The 20,127-nt window shown below is 42.5% G+C and overlaps 1 protein-coding gene across 2 annotated transcripts in view; it reads right to left on the reverse strand.

Annotated features, from left to right (window-relative positions):
• Window positions 1-3,412: 3,412 nt before the first annotated feature.
• The window catches only part of DCX (doublecortin), a gene marked incomplete at its 3' end in the record, with an annotated part of 67,001 nt that continues 50,286 nt past the window's right edge, over window positions 3,413-20,127 (reverse strand). The window contains exons 3-6 of one of the 2 annotated variants that reach the window (XM_080625090.1): window positions 19,192-19,294; window positions 15,004-15,141; window positions 5,638-5,732; window positions 3,413-3,469 (exon numbers count right to left, since the gene is read on the reverse strand). In XM_080625090.1, coding sequence (XP_080481216.1) covers window positions 3,413-3,469; window positions 5,638-5,732; window positions 15,004-15,141; window positions 19,192-19,294 — 393 coding nt within the window. The remainder of the gene's footprint in view (window positions 3,470-5,637; window positions 5,733-15,003; window positions 15,142-19,191; window positions 19,295-20,127) is intronic. The other variant, XM_080625091.1, reaches the window with a different exon arrangement.

Raw genomic sequence — 20,127 nt, forward strand, 5'->3', positions numbered from 1 at the left:
TGCATTGTTTCTCTTTGTATTCAAATCTATGTTAGGGATCCTACAAAGCCAAAGGTAACTAGTTTTGAATGTAGGTAACATTCCACATGCATTTCTGTACAAGAACTCATGCAATATTGGCATTAATACAGACTTAACTATATGTTACAGCTGAAGTGCTCACTGACTTCTACTGCCCTGGCATTTCTACCTAGAAAATTGCTTTTTGAAACCTGGGAGTTTGACCTCATACCCTGTTTTCTTTGCGGATTCTACTGGTTTGAATGGCTGTTTTTCCCACTGAACAATTATTTTCTTCTTCTTCTAGGCCTTTTCAAGGTCCCCTAATCCCCTGAAGGAAGTGTTGGGCTCAGCCCCACCTCAGGATGATCCCCGTGCAAACAGAACTCCACTCCCAAGGGAGCTCTAGCAGGATCAGGTTTTAGATGTGTCACTAGGTGCAGCTCAGGAAGAAGGCCTCAGTGATTCCTCAGCACGCTCCACCAGGAAGAACATCCTCAAATAACCAGACACTACTGTGACAGGAAGGAAGGGAACCACTTCTCAACAGCTACCTCAACAACCATCCATCCAAAGGTTCATGCAACCCTTGGGATCCTGCGGCGTCTTATACAAACTGAACTCATGGATACTGCATGAAAACACATCTCACACTCCTTTTCTACCACCATCAGTTCTAGCAGTTCAGTCTGCTTATGGATATCAAGGATTTAGGTTTTCCTGGTGGATCTGTGGTCAGTGTCCCATACTGAATTAGCAAGAGAACCTAGATGTGATTTCATGGCTGATCTCTTGGTTTAGCAGAGAGTCAGAGGAAAGGTGGCAGGACATGCTAATGCTGACAATGACAGGAATGGCCTGTGTCATTCAAGTGACACCACCTTTGACTGGAGTCCGAGTCCATCATCTCTGACAGGCAGGGTCATGACTACTAGTCAGGGTCCCTGGAAAGGCAGGGGCTTGGGGAGGGACTCTGAGATTTCCACCAACAGAGGAGAGGGTAAAAGCGTGTCAAGTTATCCATTCTGCTAAAGCCTTTACTAAGACAAAAGCTCTGATGAATAATACTGTTAGCATAACTACGGCCTTTGACATCCTTATGCTTAAAAGGTCATATTTTCTCATAACCAGTGTCTACAGTAGCATCCACAGGATTAAATGGCCAAAAAATAGCACCCATAATCAAATCTGCACCCAGAATACTTCAGCACCTTCTGGTAGAGGATCTGAAAGCACTTCACAAATGTTGACCAACATTTGGCCTCACAACCCCCAGTGAGGTAGAACAGTGTTGTCCCTGCAGGGACAGACAGACAGATTGAGGCACAGGGTTACTAAGAGACCTGCTCCCATTCAGACACTACATTTAGCAACGCCAAGGGCTGAATGAAGGTGTCCTGACTACTGCACCTATGCTTTGTCCACATTACCACCCTCTTTCCCACAAACCTTCAACACGAGCCCTTAGCTTTTGAACCAAAACCAGGATTCTATGTACAATAGGTGAAATGATCCTTTAGCAGTCGCATAGTCAGTTATTCAATTCAGTGAAGTTACTTGTGGGAACAAATGATTTCTTGTGCAAAACTCTGGGTGTAAATGATCATGCACTAAGACTACTGGGTGCAAATTTGGTGCATGATAACTCTGACCCCTTGATTATTCCCAGTCCTGGCCTCTCTCAGATAAATCTCTTTTTTTTTTAAGTTGCTTTAAATGTATCATCACACGAACCTTTAAAGATGCAGCCTGCACAGATTGTTCCATACCAGCAATGCAAGCAAACAAAATGTGGAGTGGCTTTGGGAACAACCCAGCATTCATGTAGCATCAAACATCACAACATTATAATCCATTCTAATCACAAGGGGTTGCAAGACAATAGGGAATAGGTGTGTATGTTGCAATATAAAAAAAAAACCAGGCAAATAGAGCAACAAAGAAAGATTTGATTGCACAGATTTCATTTAGGTAAAGTTTCATCAAAAGCTGATTCCATGAGGAAAGGAGGCAATGCCAGCTAGCCTAGGACAAAGCTTCGGCATAGTAAAAACCACCAGCCCTGTGTGAATACATGAACTTTGCATTCTGTAGGAGTCATTGCTGATTAATAAAAGCAAAAGGTTTCTGTAAATACTGTAAGTTCGCTTTTTGTCAGATAGAAGAGTTTCTTAAAATACGGGTTTTGAACCCCACAAAATCCCATTTGTTATAGAAGTAGCGAATGTGGCCATAGTCAGGAATACTGAAGTGTAAAAACCCAAATACATAGCCCTAAACATTACAAAAACTATCAAAACATTCAATATTTTGAATTGACCTTCCCCTTCCCTCCCCCCCGTGTGTCTGTTCTGGCAGTGATTGCAGGATTTCTACACTGAGTTGTTGGCATTACTGTGCTGCAGTTGTTGGTTGGTTTTTTTGTACATTTTTCTGCACGTGTTTTTTAACCCAAAGGAAATCACCAGTTTCTATACAAAAGAAGGAGCTCGAATCCTTACTCCCCAAACACAGCTACAAGGTTTTCCTGTATAAAAAGTGTATTGATTTTTTTTTTTTGCTATAAAAAGTGACCTGTAGGGTGTCAAACCTGAAAACAAATGTTCACAGTGTTTTCAGTGTTGGCTGTTCACAAGGCATTACTGATACAGAGATAGAGAGATACCATAGGGTAGGTATAACAAATTGTTACCAGCTAGCAGTACCTTTGGATCCATGAAGGGTGTTCCACTTCATGCGACTCAGGTGACTTCCTTTCTTTTTCCTTAGTCATAAATAAAATCCCAATATTTCAATCACTATTGGACTGACCTTCCTTAGCATCTTGCGCAATCATTCCTAATCTCATCCAAGCTTCTGCTGGCATCTCAAGCATCAAACTGGCAAGTCATTTCCCTTCCTGCTCTCCAACAACAAAAACAAGACTAGTTAGTATGCAGGTGCTAAAATCAGGGCTGCAAATGAGGAGCAGGTTTGCTGGCAAATGTTGGCAGTTTGGAGAGGTGGAGGACATTATGTGCTCTACTTGACCTTGCAAATTCATCAGCAAGCTATCCATTTGCACACTTCCAGGGAGGCTATTTTACTACCACTAGGAAAATGACACAGTTGCAGCAGAAGAAGGAATAATAGAAGCAAATGGGAAATGCACAGGATCATTGGCGTATTGGCCCCAAATTTCTTGCAATGTCCATTTTGCACCCCTGTATCTTAGAAGAATGGTATCCCTCTATCTCTATAGACTGGCAGGTGTTGATTTGTGGCACAGAGGATAAATCACAGAAAAAAAATGACATATAACTGTGTGTCCTTTGATTTGAAAGCACCAGTCACCTATCTGCTTATTTTGGCAGAAGTACTCTACTGTATCTTAAACATAGCTTGCAATATGGACATTTAGCTTCGTGTCGCTTTACATGGAATCTCCAAGGGAATCGGAGTCATCCAAAGACAGAGGCAGATACAAGTCCTGTAGGGAGAAGGAAGAAAATGTTAACTCACACCATCAGGTTTCACCTTTGGTCATGCATAAGGAAGCAGTCAAATGGTTCACTTCCGTGCAGTTCATAGGGGCAGGGTGGAAGACTCGTGCACTGGTTACTGGATGGGCTGACCAGTTTTCCAGGTAGCTCACGGCCAAAACCAAGGCAGGTTACTTGCACAGTAGGGCAAAAGGATCTTGGTGCCAGAAGAAAGAAGACTGTTGAGTGACACGTTTGCGAGTATTTTTTTGTCACTTCTGAATCAATGTATCCATGATAGTACACGCATGAAAGAGCAGGACCCTTCATTAACAGCTCTCTCTGAACCTAAGTCCAGAATAAAGTGTCTTACCTTGATTTGACAGCTACCCTTAGGATGAGTGTCTAGAAAAATCACACATTCCACAATTTAGTCTTTATTTTATGATCATTTAGATGGGTTAATAAAATAATCCCAAACTTATGATTTGGATCAAATGCTGTATGTAAAGCTTTTCCAGGTTCCTTTCGGGGGTAACCATCTTATTCCACTTCCTCCAAATTCTGGATGGAACTAGGTAAACAACCAGCTCAAGGGCTAAAGCTCTCCTTGGACCTTTTTGAGCTCTGACCCACACACAGGTAAAATGTGAGCAAAATGAAGGAAAGCCCAAATACACAGAAAGGAAATTCCCAACAGTCTTGATATAAGAAGAGGTAAAATAGGACTCTGTGGTGAACTCAACCTAAGAATTTATCATTTGAGCTTTAGGGGAAAAAGGAAAAGTGATTTCATCATAAAGCAGGAAATTGCTTCTGGAAGAAAGACAATGATGCATGAATGCTGTGGTAACCTAAAATGCTACATTCGTGTTTGCTGCTTGGCTTTAGTTAGTGGAGAAACTCATCGATGGATTAGCTTTGCCCTCAGTAGTCACCATCTATTACAAATGTTCTAAGGGCTTCACTGGAAAGGTCATAAATCAGCCAGCTGAAAATATAACATAAAGCATTAAAGCAGGTGAGTTTTACTTGTCTTTTCCAGGAAGCAAATCCTCATCTCCTAAGTCCTAAATGTGATAGTGTTTGGAAAGTACTTTAGGTTCTTGAAATAGGCAGAAGCAAAGGATGCTTTACAGCATTACTTTTGCTGAACTACTGTTGAAATTCAGAGTGTGGGTCAGATTCTGTTCTCAATTATAAATTAATAATCAACTTGGACCCATTGTGTTAAAATTGGTGCATTTCCTCAGACTTGGACTGAGCAGCTGAGATCAGAGTGAAGTCCTGAGGAAAACACAGAGTTTGTTTGGATTCAGGTATTTTGTTAAAGTTAGTCAAATAAAGCTGAGTAACTACAGCTGGGTTAACTACTACAGCTTTTCCACATGTTGGGAATAATTTAAAGATCTGCTTTTTCAGAAGCTAAAAGTCCACCTCAGGCTCCCCCAGTACCATTCAACCCCATGTCCAAAGGTCTGCAATACAAAATCTTACATGTTAGAGGTGTAATCCTCTGGACTTTCAGGTATTCCTCCCACTGACTCCTCTGTGCTCTGAATTATCTATGAGGCAGCACAGGTTTACTGATCTCTGCTAGGCTGCCATGCTACCTGGTAGACACCCTGTTTGTTACCAGGAAAAACAGCTACCACACCAGAACACAATTGCTACCCCAGCTGTAAAAGTCACTTGTTTCCTGTAAAACAGAGCATGGCCTTAAATAATTAAAACAAAGATCCTTGAGAAGCATCATTAAAGTGATGTCTCAGAGCTGCAGTAACATTTGCATTTCTTCTGCTGTTTAATGGACCAGATTTGCCAACCCTTAAGGCATTTCAAGAGAGGAGGATTTGTATGAAGATCATATCCATTAATAACTTGTGAACTTTCTCAAATGGTGATACAAGCTCAGGGTTAAGTAATCTCTTCCAATCCATATGGATTATCTCCAACACACATTAGTAACTCCAGTGGAAGAAACAGGCCAATGATTTGTTGTTCCCCATCTTGTTAGAGCCCACAGTGACAACCCTTTTAGATAATAGGTCAAATTCTCCACTGTCCCAACATAAGGAGTTGTGCTTCCAGAGAATATGGCCATGAATTAAATGTCATACAAATCTGAGTAGACTAAAGAAGAAACAGATGTAGTAAGGTATAAGAAACGTAATACCTTGTGCTTACGGAGGCTCCCTGGGCTGGTTGGTGTGGAGATTGGGGACTGCTTTGATTTGGGTGTAGACAGCTGACTGCTTGAGGTCCCATTTGCTGTCAGAAAACAAGACAGAAGCTAGCAATCAGACAAGCAAGAGGAAGATCTTCTTTCTCCTTTGGGGAGATGGAAGGTATCCAAACATTTAACACAGAAATGCTAGTTTATTCATGTTAGGCAGGAGAAAAAAACCCCAAGCACACACCATGGCTATTCACCCATTTTAAGGCATTCAGTTGTTCAGGATAATAAACTCTAAAATACAGTGAAATACAAAATATATTGATGGAGTGATATTTTACACTACAACTATTCACCAAATTGATCCAAGACACACATCACCAGAAAAACAGAAAGACAAGTTCTGTGTTCTCAAACTGTGTAATACAATTGAAACCACATGGCATTTAAAGGCATGACTGGAAACCAGAGGCTGCAGATATCCTGGATCCTACACAAGAAATGTTAGATGTCAAATATACACATTACAAATTAGACAAACAGCTGCCTGGAATGCCCTGGATGCAGTTAGCTGTGGCTGGGATTAAATGACCAAAAGAGCCCTTCTGAAGCCCTGGTGTAAGCACAGAGTGACATGGCCCTGTTCACCTCTCTGGGGAGAGACCAGAGCTGGCTCTGGTATTCCTCCACTGCCTGCACCCCACAAGTGAATATGGTCCATCAGGGGGAGGAACAGGAGAATCACATCAAGCAAGGATCCTCTTGCAGAGATCAAAATCTGCCCTTTTGGGTTGATTTGTTTGTTCGTGTTGCTTTGAAGAAAGTACAGTTACTCTCCATTAAAAGAATATATATGATTTATTTAAACCAAATGGCTTTTGGAAGAGTTGTTTGGACTAAAAAGTAAATAGTATATTATGCAGAAAAAAGAAGGGAAACAAAATGGAACAAGTATAAATAAAGTTTTTCCTACCGCTGATGTTCTTTGGAGTGAGCTGGTATCTTTGCTAACTGCCAGATGTCACGATACAGATTTCATAAGGATGTACTTACACATAGTGAACTTGGTCATTCATAGGTTGTGTATCAACTCCAGGATACAGACCCCTTGTTATCAGGGGTTGTAAACACACAGCTCCACCAGCACAAGCAGCATTACTTAAAGGAAGGAGGTTCAAACTCATGCTGGCTCTGTCCAAGTATATTGTCTTTTTTAGCCTTTTGTTTTTGCAGTCCAAGCAGCAGCAAGCTGAAGGCCTTATGAGCATTAAACTACATATTCCAATCAAGTCTACAGAAAGTGACATTTCCCAAACCTTCTCCAGATGTTAACATACACAGCACAAACCACAAAGCTAAACCCCAAATATTTTGACTGTTGTTTCCTTAAATGGCAGTAGCGTTGCCAGCACTCCAGATAACTCCACAAATCCCTACCCCTTTTAAAGAAAGCATTTTCAATTGTGTTGATGGTTCACACGGGGAAAAAGACAAGCGTATGATGATCCAAGCTTGCCCTGCTCTCTGAGTGCCCAATGTCTCTCTATCCCCTTGCTCTAACTGTAAAGGCACAGGCACAAGAGGATGGATGATTTCAGCATATGGGACTTATGCTTTCAATTATAATAGCTGAATAAGCAAATCAGATACTTAAAATTAAGCAAGTAGTTGCATGTCTGGAGGAGACCTAAGAAGAGGACCATAGAGTAAGAAGAAGGTCTGTGAGTGTTGTATTTTTCACAGCAAAACCAGCATAACTCTTGCTTTAATGCCTAAAACAGCCTCATTCCTCTTCTCTGCTACCTTCTTCTGAGAAAGAGGGGCATAGTTGAAGTTCACAGTATCACTGGCCTAAATGTAGTGCTCATACATGTGAATTCAAAGTGTAAAGAAACATGCTCTAAGCCACAGGACAAAGGAGGAGCTGCAGGCATATTATAGAAGCTCAGACTCAACAGATTCATGGCGGTGTGGGCCCTCTGCCTTCGTATCTATCATTTCTGTGCAGAACGCGCTATTGGGAAGAGGAGGCTGTTCATCACATGTAGCTCTTTTCCCATGACAAATGCTCCTCACTGAGGAAATAGGTATTTCGTAAAAGGTGGTAGAAATAATGATTTATAGATAATTGGGGAACAGAGTGACCCTTCACCTCCCCATTCCACTCAGATCATTCTTTATTGGTGGGGAGAAAACTAGTTACAGAAACCCAGAAACTGTTACACAGTGGTCCCAGCATGGTGACATGCCACTCTTCACTTTGCTCCAGTCCTCCTAAGTGAGCTGCCCTCCAGGTTGGTGGGAGAAAGAGCAGAGCTCACTCATTACATGCCATACAATGAAGGCAATTCAGAAAAAAGAACTTGGATATTTTTCATGGGTTTTTGTTCACCAATGACTGGGGTTTCTGTTCAAGAAAATGTGAGGTACAGCAGCACTAATGGGATCTGTGTTAGCCAGAATCCACCTCTGATTGCTAAAATGCCTCTTCCTTTATGTATTTCCAATTGCCACTGATCTGAAGCAGGAAGCAAACCTTCCTAAGATGAAGCATGCCACTTAGCAACTCTACAAAGAACACAAGTTTCCCTTCCACAAGCAGGAAGACTGGAAGAACAGCTAACAGTCAGTGTGCAGCAAATAAATGTAATTGCTGCAGGGGTGGACAGAAAGTCCCTAATACAATGAGACTTTTAAGTGCTACAGCAGGGATGTTAATATTTGATGAGCACCAATGAAGCAGCAGATGTGACATTCAAACCAGAAACCCAGTAAGATGGATGTGTATCATTACAAATACTCACTAAGAGTCTTGCAGTAGGAGCAACGATTAAGAAGCCCAGTTTCATTTTCTCTCTGTCTGCTAATGAAGAAAACTGTTCATAATCAAGCTTTGCACACATTTCTTCTGAACTCAAATGCAAGAAAATAGGCAGAGGCAGAAGGCAGATCCCGGGTGGTGTGTAACTGATGACTTTGGGTAGCTCAGGATCTCACGTGAGCTTGGCTATTGGAAACCATTCTGTATAACCAGCTTTCACTTGAATTGATTTGGTTTTTTTTCACCACATTATTGTTTGTGTATTGCATCTTATTTATGTCATTGTATTTGTTTTGCAACCTCAATTTACTTTAAAGCCCCTTTGTGCTTATGACACATTCCTTAATTGCATGAACATGCACACTTCCTTTTTCCTTAGCTCCTTCGGTGCACAGGACAATCTATAGTCAGGAGATAAATCAGGTTTGCCCAGCAGATGAGAGGGAGGACAGAGAATATAGCATCATGTCATGTCTGAGATGCTGAGAGATCCAGGGAAACGGAATTCTCTGCCTGCTTCTCCCACGGATATTTTAGCCAAACTTCTCATGTGCAGTTATTCCTTGAGTGATGCTCAGGTTTGCTTGGATGACTGGGACTCTGGGCCTGAATTTCCAACGGTGACAAGCACCAAGACCTATACGTGAGATTGAACTCACACTTCTGTCAATGAACAGAACTGGTAAACGCAGGGCCAAGTATCCCAGTGAGTGCTCAAAATGTGTGGAGATACCTCTTTTTCTATCAATTTGCAACATAAGGTTAATATTCCTCGCTCCATTGGGGTTCCCAGGGTTCTGCAGGTGAGTTCCTACTTTGAGGAGTACATGCTCGTGTGTCACAAGAATGAGAGAAAGAATCATGAAATATGTGGATGGTTTTGTCTCCAGGGCAGGGTTTGAAGTGTCACTAAGAAAATAAAGACAGGCAACAACCAGAACAAGGATAGTGTAAAGCAGATGTAGAAATAGCAGCTCATTTAGTGAGCACAAGCCATCCTGGCCCACAGGACAGAGAAGCCTGAGGGAAAAATAAAGACTCCATTGTAGTGTTCATTCAGGAGTGGAAGAATTCAGATTGCACAGGCATCCTTTGCTCAGGCACCTCCTAACTTCCAAGCACTTGCTCTGCAGTGCTGGCACCCTTTTCTCATCACGTTTTGTGAGGATGATCTCTCCACTGGATGCACACTGTGGGTTGTCAGCTAGCAGAACGTAAGTAAGCACAAGTGGGATAACAAGCTGCTCTATCTCATGTGCAATCCAAAAGACATCTGCTGCCTTTTTAACACATTCATATATAATGACCCTGGGGAGCCAGATCTGCAGTCAGGACAGACTGACGTTCTGTATCTGTTTTGCTAATTGCTGCTGCCTCGTGAGTATGCTTTTGTCCCTCTACCCAAACCCATCCATTAGAGGAGGGAGAAATTAAAGTCCTGCAGCAGTGTCTGAGAGCCCTGCTCATGGGCTGAGCCAAATCAGGGCTGTTAGGAGAAGGAATAGGATGGTATACTGCAGGTGTAGTTTAGTCTGGATTTCATTGCTCTAAGCTGTGTCATTTAGCAAAGCTGACTTTCACAGAAATTAAAATAGAGGTAGAGATAACCATAGAAGCTTTGAAACTCTGCTCTAAATTGGCATCAAATATATTTGGGTCATCCCCAGTAGAGATATTGTATTTTAAAAGCCCCAGGTTTGTCAGGGATTCACAGGCTCCCTGAGAGATCTGCTATAGTGATTAAGATGCTTATAATTGAAAGATGTTCCTAATATTTGATACATACATCTTTTATTAAAGATTAAACCAATGTCCTGTCTCTATCCCTGACAGGAGCACAGGAAAATTGGTCCTTATCCTCTTCTTAATACTTCAAATGCATTTCAAGGGTGTTAAATTGTCCCTTCTCAAGCTTCCTTTTTCCCTAAGCTGAATCAGTCCATTTTCTTCAACCTTTCCTCCCAAAGCAGTTTCTGAACCTTAGGAAATTTCTTTTGTATGTTCTCTGTTGCCTATGTCTTTCTTAGCATGTTCAGTCCATACAAAAGCACAGCAACCCAAGCAAGCTCAATTAAGACCAGACAGAGACACCAATCCCTTCCAGTCTCAATTCACACCTGATATATGAGAAACTGGTTCAGCTCTACTAGCCAACATTTGGGAGACAGACAAGAGAAAGGCACTTGGATATATTCCTGTAGAGGGAGAAGTAAGACCCTGCTGTGTTTTGCTAATGACACCTTGCTGGAAGCAACATATTGGGGGAGTTACATGGAGGATATAGATGAAAGACTGCATCACAGCTCCAGCACCAGAGATATGGGAAACTAAAAGATATATTGGAAGTCCAGTGGGAACTATTGGCAAAGCCAGGGCCTTCCAGACAAAATGAACCAAGAGGTGAAAACAGCCCCATGATGGAATGATCAACACAGTGTCTGAAGGAATAGCTGAATCAAAACAGATATACACTGGTGTTGCTGAGAAAGTGTATATGTGTATATATATATATATATATATATATAGGTTGGGGTTAATGAGAGAAGGAAAAAAGGATTCCCCTTGGAAATATAAGGACTGTGCTCTGTTACCATCTGCTTATAGCAAGACACTTCTTCATTCTTCATCCATTCATTTAATGCTCATTCACTCATTTTCATTCATTTAATGGCTGTATGGCAAATAAAAAGGTAGAAGCACCGGGACAAGAAAAGTGTTTAACATGTTTCTGTGGATGAGAACGTCTACTTCATTTTTTTACTATCCTTGGAGCTGAAGGGCTCTGGCTGCCCAGAGCTTTTCACGGTGAGGCCATGACACATCTAGGCAGGAGGCAGATTACCTCTGGCAGACGGAAGCAGTTCAACCAGTGAACTCGAATCAGTGCAGCGGGAGCTGACACCCTCTGTGTGGCTGCACTTCTGTGCACAGCCTTTTGTCCTGATGTTTTCTAATACAGTATTTTGTTTCTGTGTTCTTTGTTGCTCCATGTTAATCCTTGTTATTTTGGGATGGGAGCTGACAACTCCTTAGGTGGCTCACTACCAGGACTGCTGTAACAAGACAGTCAAAGAATACATTACAGTTCACACCTAGCTGGTGATAGCAGCTTTGAAGCTGCTGCCTTTTCAGTGCTAGATCTACATTCTTGCTACATATATTTCCTTCTGTATTCTGCTGTTGTTCTGACGCAGAGGTGGCCCCAGAGACCACAGTCAGGAGCAAAGCTTTGGGTGCCATCACAGGAAACTGGACTCCAAACAGCAGTACACTCTCTATGTCTCTCCCAGAAAGCTAGTTATACCTGGATCTGTGTTTCTTAAGACATAGGTCACTAAATCCATGGCCAAAACCAGAAGGAGCAAAGGATATCAAAGATGAATGGAGATATCTGGCACAGAAGGGAGATCCCTCCATAGAAAGCTTCCAGGCTGACAAATCAGCTCAAATGGGAAGTTATACAGTCTATGATGATGGCTAACACAGCATCAGGCCATACAGTTGTACTCATTCACCTGCATAACCAACAATTTACTGCAGCAGGATTGAAAGTATTAGAGTCTGCAGGCTGCTGGAGCAGTCTGTGATCCACTGCAGTGTGGATAGTGGCCCTACTGGAGTGTGGCTTGCTTCTGTTGAAGGTCTGGAGCACAAGGTGCAGTCACTCTTCTGCTGGAGATGTCTTTTGTCTCTGGCAATCTGTGGGATAATAGCTTTGGTTTTAACAATATTAGTCTCCAAATGTTTTCAGAATACACAAAAAGCCCCAAATAAAGAGCCTCAAAGCTCTTTCTTGTGCATGATTCCATGGGTAGATTACAGAGCTCTATTTACAGATTGGTTATCACTGTCTTGGATGACCCATTGGGAAAGAAGACATGAACAGCTTAAGTAATGTACTCAAAGCCACAGAGTGAGTCAGTGGAGAAGACTGGAGTAAAACACAAGTCCCCAGCAACCCCAGCCTGTGTGGAGGATGGCTGCTGCTGGGCACAAAGCATTTTCACAGCTTTCAGTAAGATGTGTTTTATTTATGTTGACACATGAAGATCAGAAGCAGCCCTTGCAGCGAGCGGAAGGGAAAGTGGATGTGATGTTTGCATGCTGTCAATGTTACATCCTCAGAATTAGCACTAGCAAGCTCTGTGAAGCAGTTTTTTTCCTGTTCTCTCTGTGCTGTAACAGTAGCTTATTACTTTTGTCCACTATCTGCTGGCAACACTGAAGCTCTTGCCAAGGAGTGAGGCAGAGCTGTGCATGTACAATCTGCTTTAAGCCTTAGCTGCCTCTGTGGGCAATGCATGTCGACCACTGTCCACATGTAAATCCATTGCATGCTCATTTTTGCTGCTGATACATTATGTTCCATTTCCCCATATGCTTGAACAGGGAAATGGAATAATCAGGATGAGAAATGGAAGAAAATAACATCCCTTTCTGGTGTGCTTGTAATGGGGAGGGTTCAGACTTCTTCAACTCAAGCAGCATGGAGATCTACTTCAGAATCTGCATTTACATCAGTGCATTTACGTCAGTGCCCACATAGGTCACAGAGGCCTTAGAGACTATGGTGGAAAAAAAGCCACACAGAAACCCACATAGAAAAGAACAGAAACTAACAACTCAGAATTGAAAAACCACCAAGTTCTGATATGACAACCATAGCAGAGTGAAAGACAGCAAAGACAAAAGGTACAAATGGGTACAGATCAAACACATAGCAAAAATATTTAATATACTTGAAATAAAACTGCTTTTGAATCATTTCACAAATTAAATAGGTGAGAATTCTGGGAAAAAGGAAAAAGAAAAAGGGTCAGATCATGTTTTATTAATCAGGCTTCATTCAACATTCCTTACCTTTTTCATGTGATAACTTCAAAATCCAACTAAATGCAAATAGTGATTCTTAAGCAATATGTAAACCCAGTCACTTTATTACAGATTCAAGGGACAAGAACACAGGATGATATTCCTTTTCTTCTCTGCTCTGAGAAAACAAGTCTGTGATTACCTTTCCAGCGCTCAGAGTTCAGTCTGGTTTGTAGTTCTCATTAAGCAGGACAGGCTGCCATTTTTTCCTGTACTGACACCACAAGGAAGTAGAAAGACCCTTGTCTAAATGGATTAAAGGAACCTGATTTCTCCTTCATTACTGGCCTTAACTCCAGGAGCTGGCTATTGTTCAGCGTTGCTGGTTGTTTTAATCTCCTTCTGAAAGGCTCCACTAACCATGTTCATTAAACTGCATCTGATGACTCACTGTTTGGTTCCTGCAAGTCATTCAATCAGTTAAAATCAGGAACACAATAGTTGTCATTTCACATTAGACTATAGGTTCGTGCAGTAAACTCTAGTTCTGGTGGTAATTAGCACCTGATGCTTACGAAGGAGGTTCAAATGCTGTTTCATACCTCATACGTGAGCTGACTCCCACATCACTGAATGGGAATGGTTTGGGGTTTTTTAAATCAACAACATATTTTGCATCATGCCTTCAATGTACCTACACAACTTCACCACGCATTTGGGATTGTAAAAGCTTTATAGGTTATTACAAGCCCTAGTTTAAGAACAGCCAACAGTGGAATCCTGAAGGAAAACTCTATAAATGCAGAATCACAGAGAAATACCTTTTTTAAAATCACAGAGTCTTAGCATGTGCCAACCAATTTCACATCTTCTTAAGTAGCTGAAGAACATCAAGAGACCCTAAACAAATTAATTGCTTCCTGGGGAAAATCTCTCTGAATACTGTCAAGAGAATTTTATATCCAGTAATCCAGTATCTACTGATGGTCAACTGTTGTGTGGTGTTCATATGCAGCATGGAATGTGCTCCAAGAAGCTGAAATGCAATTTATGTCATCCATCCTCTCCCACATGACTCCAAAACTTTCCATGACTCCCAAAACTATCAATTACCAAAAGTGTGATATTCAGCCTGGCCTTTAACTCACAGGCTCTGCAGGTGTGCACATTGTTAATTCAGTTGCTACTGAAGAGGGAGGAAGGCATTTCAAATGATGTAAGCTGCTGCAGCAGGTTAGGATTCCCATTTTCCTTCCCCTCTGAATGAACGTCTCAGTATCACATCAATAAACCCATGACCAGCTCTCCCGTTGCAAGGTCACTGGTCTTCTTTAAATAATGATGAGGAGACGTTTCTGACTTGCACAATAATGAACATTTACATTGCACAGGAGTTTCTCCTAAATCAGTCTGCATCTATAAGGAACATATTGGAGCACTCTGGGCCTTGTTTTCCTGCCTGTGACATGGATACTTCTTTTAAAATGCAGTTAGGGCAGAAGGCTGTGACACTGGGGGTGAGATGACCTAAAGCCACAACTGCATTTAACCAACCAGAAGATGCTTCTCCAATAGATATTAAGTAGCTCTGTTCACTAGCACAAGCTTCTTGTTATTAAAAAGTGCCAAAGCTTCATATGCAAACACCCAAGGTCAGTGTATCCAACAACACACAGTGTGTGTTCTTCTCTTGAGCACAGTTAATATTCAGACACCAGAAAACAATCACTCACCATCTTGGTGGTTACCTGAATCGGCTGGAGACTTGCTCCGGCGCATGGGGGCTGGACTCTTTGCTGAGCTCTTCTGAGGGGTGGGAGATGACTTACTGCCCGTGGCATTCGCAGGGCTCCCCTTCATCACCCGGCACTCTAAGGGAACAGACAGCAACTGTGGTTATGTCCTTGCCTATGGAAACCATGAAAGATCCATGGGCAGCTTGGTGCTTTGTCTCCAAAGAGCTGTAGAAGGCATGAATGACAAGGGAAAATCTGCTCTCTCCATATTTTCTCCAGAAGAGAAAGGAGACTTTTTAGGGGAAGGGCAAGAGGAAAATCAGCTTTACTCTTCTAAGAAGAGAAGCTGAGACTGCGTATGTCAAGGTCAGGCTAGCTCCGTAGCAGGGCCCATCTCCATACCTGTGTCCCACCAAAGATTTTCTGCCCTTCCCCTTGCCTTGGTTCTCACAATGAGAGCACAATGAAAATGGTCAGCACTGACTGAGGGAAGAATCAGGCCAAAAAACCAGTTAATTTGCTCTAACCCTTCCATGAAGACCAAGCAGTAGGAGTGCTGAGTGCACTTTATGCAGGTGCAGAAAGACAGCAAACAGCTCAAGGCATGGCACAAAGGTCTGTAAGTGGCAGATGGGACGTCTGCCCCAGGAGACTTTCACCCAGCCTCAATCAATCTCTTCTCTGGTTTCAACAAGCTGCAACTTTTAAATGCAGAAAGCAAAGACGACAAAATGGTTTCATAGAACACATCCTCTGTCCTGGCCACTCATCCCTTTCAGAGAGGTTTGCATAAACAAGTCTATAGGAGATTTATGTACTTGAAGACATGAGCAGATGAGAACCCCAACTTGTGTTTTCTTAAAAAATAAATACTCCAGGAAGAGTGGAAAATGTAAACATGATCTATAGTGTCCTGCAGAAGGGAACCGAAATGCTAACAAACCTCTGTGTGTCCCAGGACTTCAGGCATGCCAAATCTTCAAACCCAGGGTTTATTTACATTGAGAGCTAACAGCAAAAGCACTTTTCACCCTTGGAGTTATTAACTTAACCCAGTTAAGAAGGAGGCAATAAAAAGGGGATTTCCTTTCTGTCAAACGCCAACTGGTCTCACCTCATCTCCTACAGCAGATTGTCCTCACCAAGATGTGAAAACCAGGTCTTTTTTATAGACATGGATTAGATGTTCCATATACAGACTGGTTTTTATGGAAAGGTTCAGCTCAGCATGCATGAGCTGGACTGAGGATCCCTTGACTGGGTTCCCTAACAGGAATCCACACATAGCGGATAAATCCTTGGTCAAACAAAACCAAGTTGTCTGACCTAAATGTATAGGTTATTTACTTATATATCACTATATCTATGCAAATGTAACTGGCTTAATTTTTTCCCCGTTCTCAGGCAGTCAAGAATCAGTCTCCTTGCAGATGGTTTGTGAGAGAGTTTGCTGTTGGATCATGCAGTACAAGAATATGAAGAGAGGATGCCCTGTGCTCCAGGCATTACTGCATGGGGATAAACAAACCTACAGTGGGTTTATTCTCTCTCCTGCTAAATGGATTTTGGAAACTGTAAATCAGGGATAGAAGAAGCCGGGGGGGGGGGGGGGGGGGGGTTTATCAGAGGTACTTGACTTCTCAGATGATGCTGCAGGAAGGCTTGGAGGGCTCCAGTGTTGATATAGCCCCGATTTTTTATACATGAAGAATAGTAATAACTTGGGTGGGGAGTGTGGAAAGTAGACTAATGAATGATACTAACGAATATAGTGTTGAAGCAACACTGTGAAATAGCCACTAGGGAGAGTGTGCAAATAACTGCTCCTGCTGTGGACCAGCCAAGCCACAATATGGGCAAAAATCAACTTCAGCCACTGCAGAAGGGATATTTTAAAGATACATACATATATATTATATGTATATAGCTGTTTAACAAAACCAGCACAACATTTTGATGGTAGAGCATAATTCATTTGCCCAGCCACAGGCACCAGATGCTCTGTGAGATACACTAGAGTACAGCCTCCCTGGAACAGAGTGGGTCTCCTCATGTGATATCTGTTAATCATGTACCATGTGGGTATCTCAGAAACGAAGGGGCCTCAAAGGGTGTCAGACATCCATGTTTAGTCACCAGAATTACTCCCTAAAAAAATAAACCTGAAAAGCAGAAATACTTTGTGCTACAACTTTTCAAGAGCTTTCAGATTTATTTTCTTCCCAGGGGATTAATGCCTGGAAAAGAAACTCTGCTTTGCATCTTCCAGCACAGAAGGGCTGACACTGAGGAATTCCTCCAGCTCAGCCGCTGGCAAGTGTCAGTACACCAAAGGCAATCACTAAGCATTTGCACATCTTGAGACAAGGTTCTAAAGGTGGAAACCTGACTGTGATGAAGTTAGTGTAAACAGGCCTCTAAACATCACAGGGGGGCATGACATTTACATCAGCTGATGCTGAAACCAGCAGGTACAAATGAGACAGAGCAATGTCATCTCAGCAATGGGGATTAGAGGGTGGAAGCTGTGGTGGGCAGCCAGGAGGAAAGAGATGACATAATCCTCTCTTATGCTATTTCTCATTTTGCTTCCTGATCTCCTGCCAGAGTGAACACAATAAGCAGCAATCCAAGTACATGTCATCCTAACAGGCAAGAAAAAGCACTCCATGACAGAGGAGATTTTAGTAAGTGACATTCATCTGCAAGACCTCAGGACTCTTGCAGCATCTGACTTGTAACAAGGAAGGATGATGGGTGTATAGCAGGGAAACGCTGCTGGCTAATAGCACCTCATCTGCTTCTTGAGAGGTGCGGGGCACCTCTACTCCCCTCAAAATGCCACCATGAGATGCAGTTACTTGGTGCCCTCCCAATGGCAAGCTTGGCTTATTTTTGCTAAAAATAAAGCTGGAAAAATCAGTAGTAACCAGGAGTGTAGGCAGAGAGCTGGGCTTCCCATCAAGTTGTTCTGCTAGGATTGCATCCAAACTGTTTTACAGTGTGGAATTCCCCATGGTGCTGACTCAACTGCTGAGTGTTAAAATGATGAAGCTCAGGTTACAGATCACTTCCCCAGCCTGACATGGGCTTTATTCTCTGCCTGCAAAGTTTCAGCTGAACCTTGGAAACTTTCTTTGAATCACCCAAAACCATCACACGGGTTCATCTGGAGTACGCAGGTCAGAAGCACCATCATCAAATAAAATCAGGAGTCATAAAAATACAGTGGTTGAAGATTAGAGGCTGCTTGACTTCCTGGTATACAGCAAAAGCCCTCTTTGGTCTTCAATGCTGAGCCAGTTTGTAGCATGTAAGAATGCATGGGGCTCGTGTTCCTTATACAGGATACCTAGAGCTTTGGGAAATGAGCCAAATGTTTGGAGATCACATTTTCTTCTAGTTTAAATGGTCAAAGTTACACTAATTTACCCTTGCTGCATTAGCAGACAGCCTGAGCTGTTGGTGTGTATGGTTACCAGGTGGAGTAGGGGCGACACCTTCAATCAAGCTCTGTATATTCTGTGAAATCAAAGATCTCATGGCTTATTTGATCATAGAGATTCATGTTATTACAGAACTGTGCCTGCAGTTGTAACAGGGATAAATAATGGTGCTGTCCTAGTCTTTCCCCCAGAAAAGGGAATTATTGTCCTGCTTTCTGGATCAGCAGAAGAAAGCAGTGGAGTGATTTTTCTTTTGACTGTGCTTGTTCCCATATTTTAATATTCACATGTGTATGTAAGGACAAGAGTCCTTCTTTAGTTCTCAAGAAAAATGTATCTATCTGACTGCAACTGGATAGACACTACCAGATTTGGCAGTAAATGTCAAATGGTGCAGGAGTCCATCTACTCTGACTTAGGCTACCTCAGTATTTGCCCTATTATAATATGTGCTGATTGTACAGTATCACAAAAGGATGTTAAATTCCATATAGTACAAGGTGTTCAAGTCCAGGTTGGACAGAGCCTCGGGTGGCATGGTTTAGTGTGAGGTGTCCCTGCCCATGGCAGGGGGGTTGGAACTGGATGATCTTAAGGTCCTTTCCAACCCTAACTATTCTATGATTCTATATACTAGGCCTTAAAAAACAGAATGGAAGCACGCAGCATTATTATGTGATACAAACAACTGAATGGAAATAAAGCCACAGATTGGAGAGCAGTGTGTGTTTGATGTTACCGCTTTCATCCAAAGAAAAGTCATCCTGTGCGTAGCGGAATTTTTCTGGACCACAGGCGATGAACACATCATCATCCCCAAAGAAATCGTGCAGACAGGTCACCTACAGAGAGAGCAAAGTCATTCATGTTAGTTTTAATTGGCAACTTTCTGATGTGGCTTAGTTTTAATTTAAACAGGAGGGAGCTGCCTCTGCTGTTCCCCTGTCCCATGCTGATTCAGTCCTACTTCCTGTAAGCCTGGTGCACACAAAGCTGCTCTGGGCAAGCCAAGCATAAAAGCTTAATTAAAAATAAGAAATTCCCAGCTACCTTGCAAATTCTATGAGGGATTGAGGGGTGGCATTTCCAATCCATTCAGGAGCTGACAGAAAACATCAGTCACCCTAATGAATGACACAGGCATTCCTGAGCTACTTGGGACACCACTGCCCATAGAATCATAGAATCCCAGACTGGTTTGTGTTGGAAGGGACCTCAAAGCTCATTCAGCTCCAACCCCTGCCACGGGCAGGGACACCTTCCACTAGAGCAGCTTGCTCCAAGCCCCTGTGTCCAACCTGGCCTTGAGCACTGCCAGGGATGGGGCAGCCACAGCTTCTGAGCAGCCTCTGCCATGTTGATCAGTATCTTAGTACCAACAAAGCCTAAAACCTCAAAGAACCACTAAAAAGGCAAAGAGCTGCAGGTCCCAGCACAGGGGCAGGACCATGACTCTTTCTGAGCAAGCCTCATGATGATAGGTTTAAAAGGCCAAAGGTTTATCTGACCATTGAGGGAGAGGCCCAAAGTATCACTGGATGCCCTTCCCACCCAAGCAGCATTTAAATACACAGATTTACTCCAGAGGTTGTGTCTCCTTCTCCCTGCTTTTGCCACCCAGACATGGGATGGTGAAGCACCACTCCTCGCTGCAGGGCTGCCTATCCCATGGAAG

This window comes from Psittacula echo (assembly GCF_963264785.1).
Source record: "Psittacula echo genome assembly, chromosome: 8".
Taxonomy (NCBI): Eukaryota; Metazoa; Chordata; class Aves; order Psittaciformes; family Psittacidae; genus Psittacula; species Psittacula echo.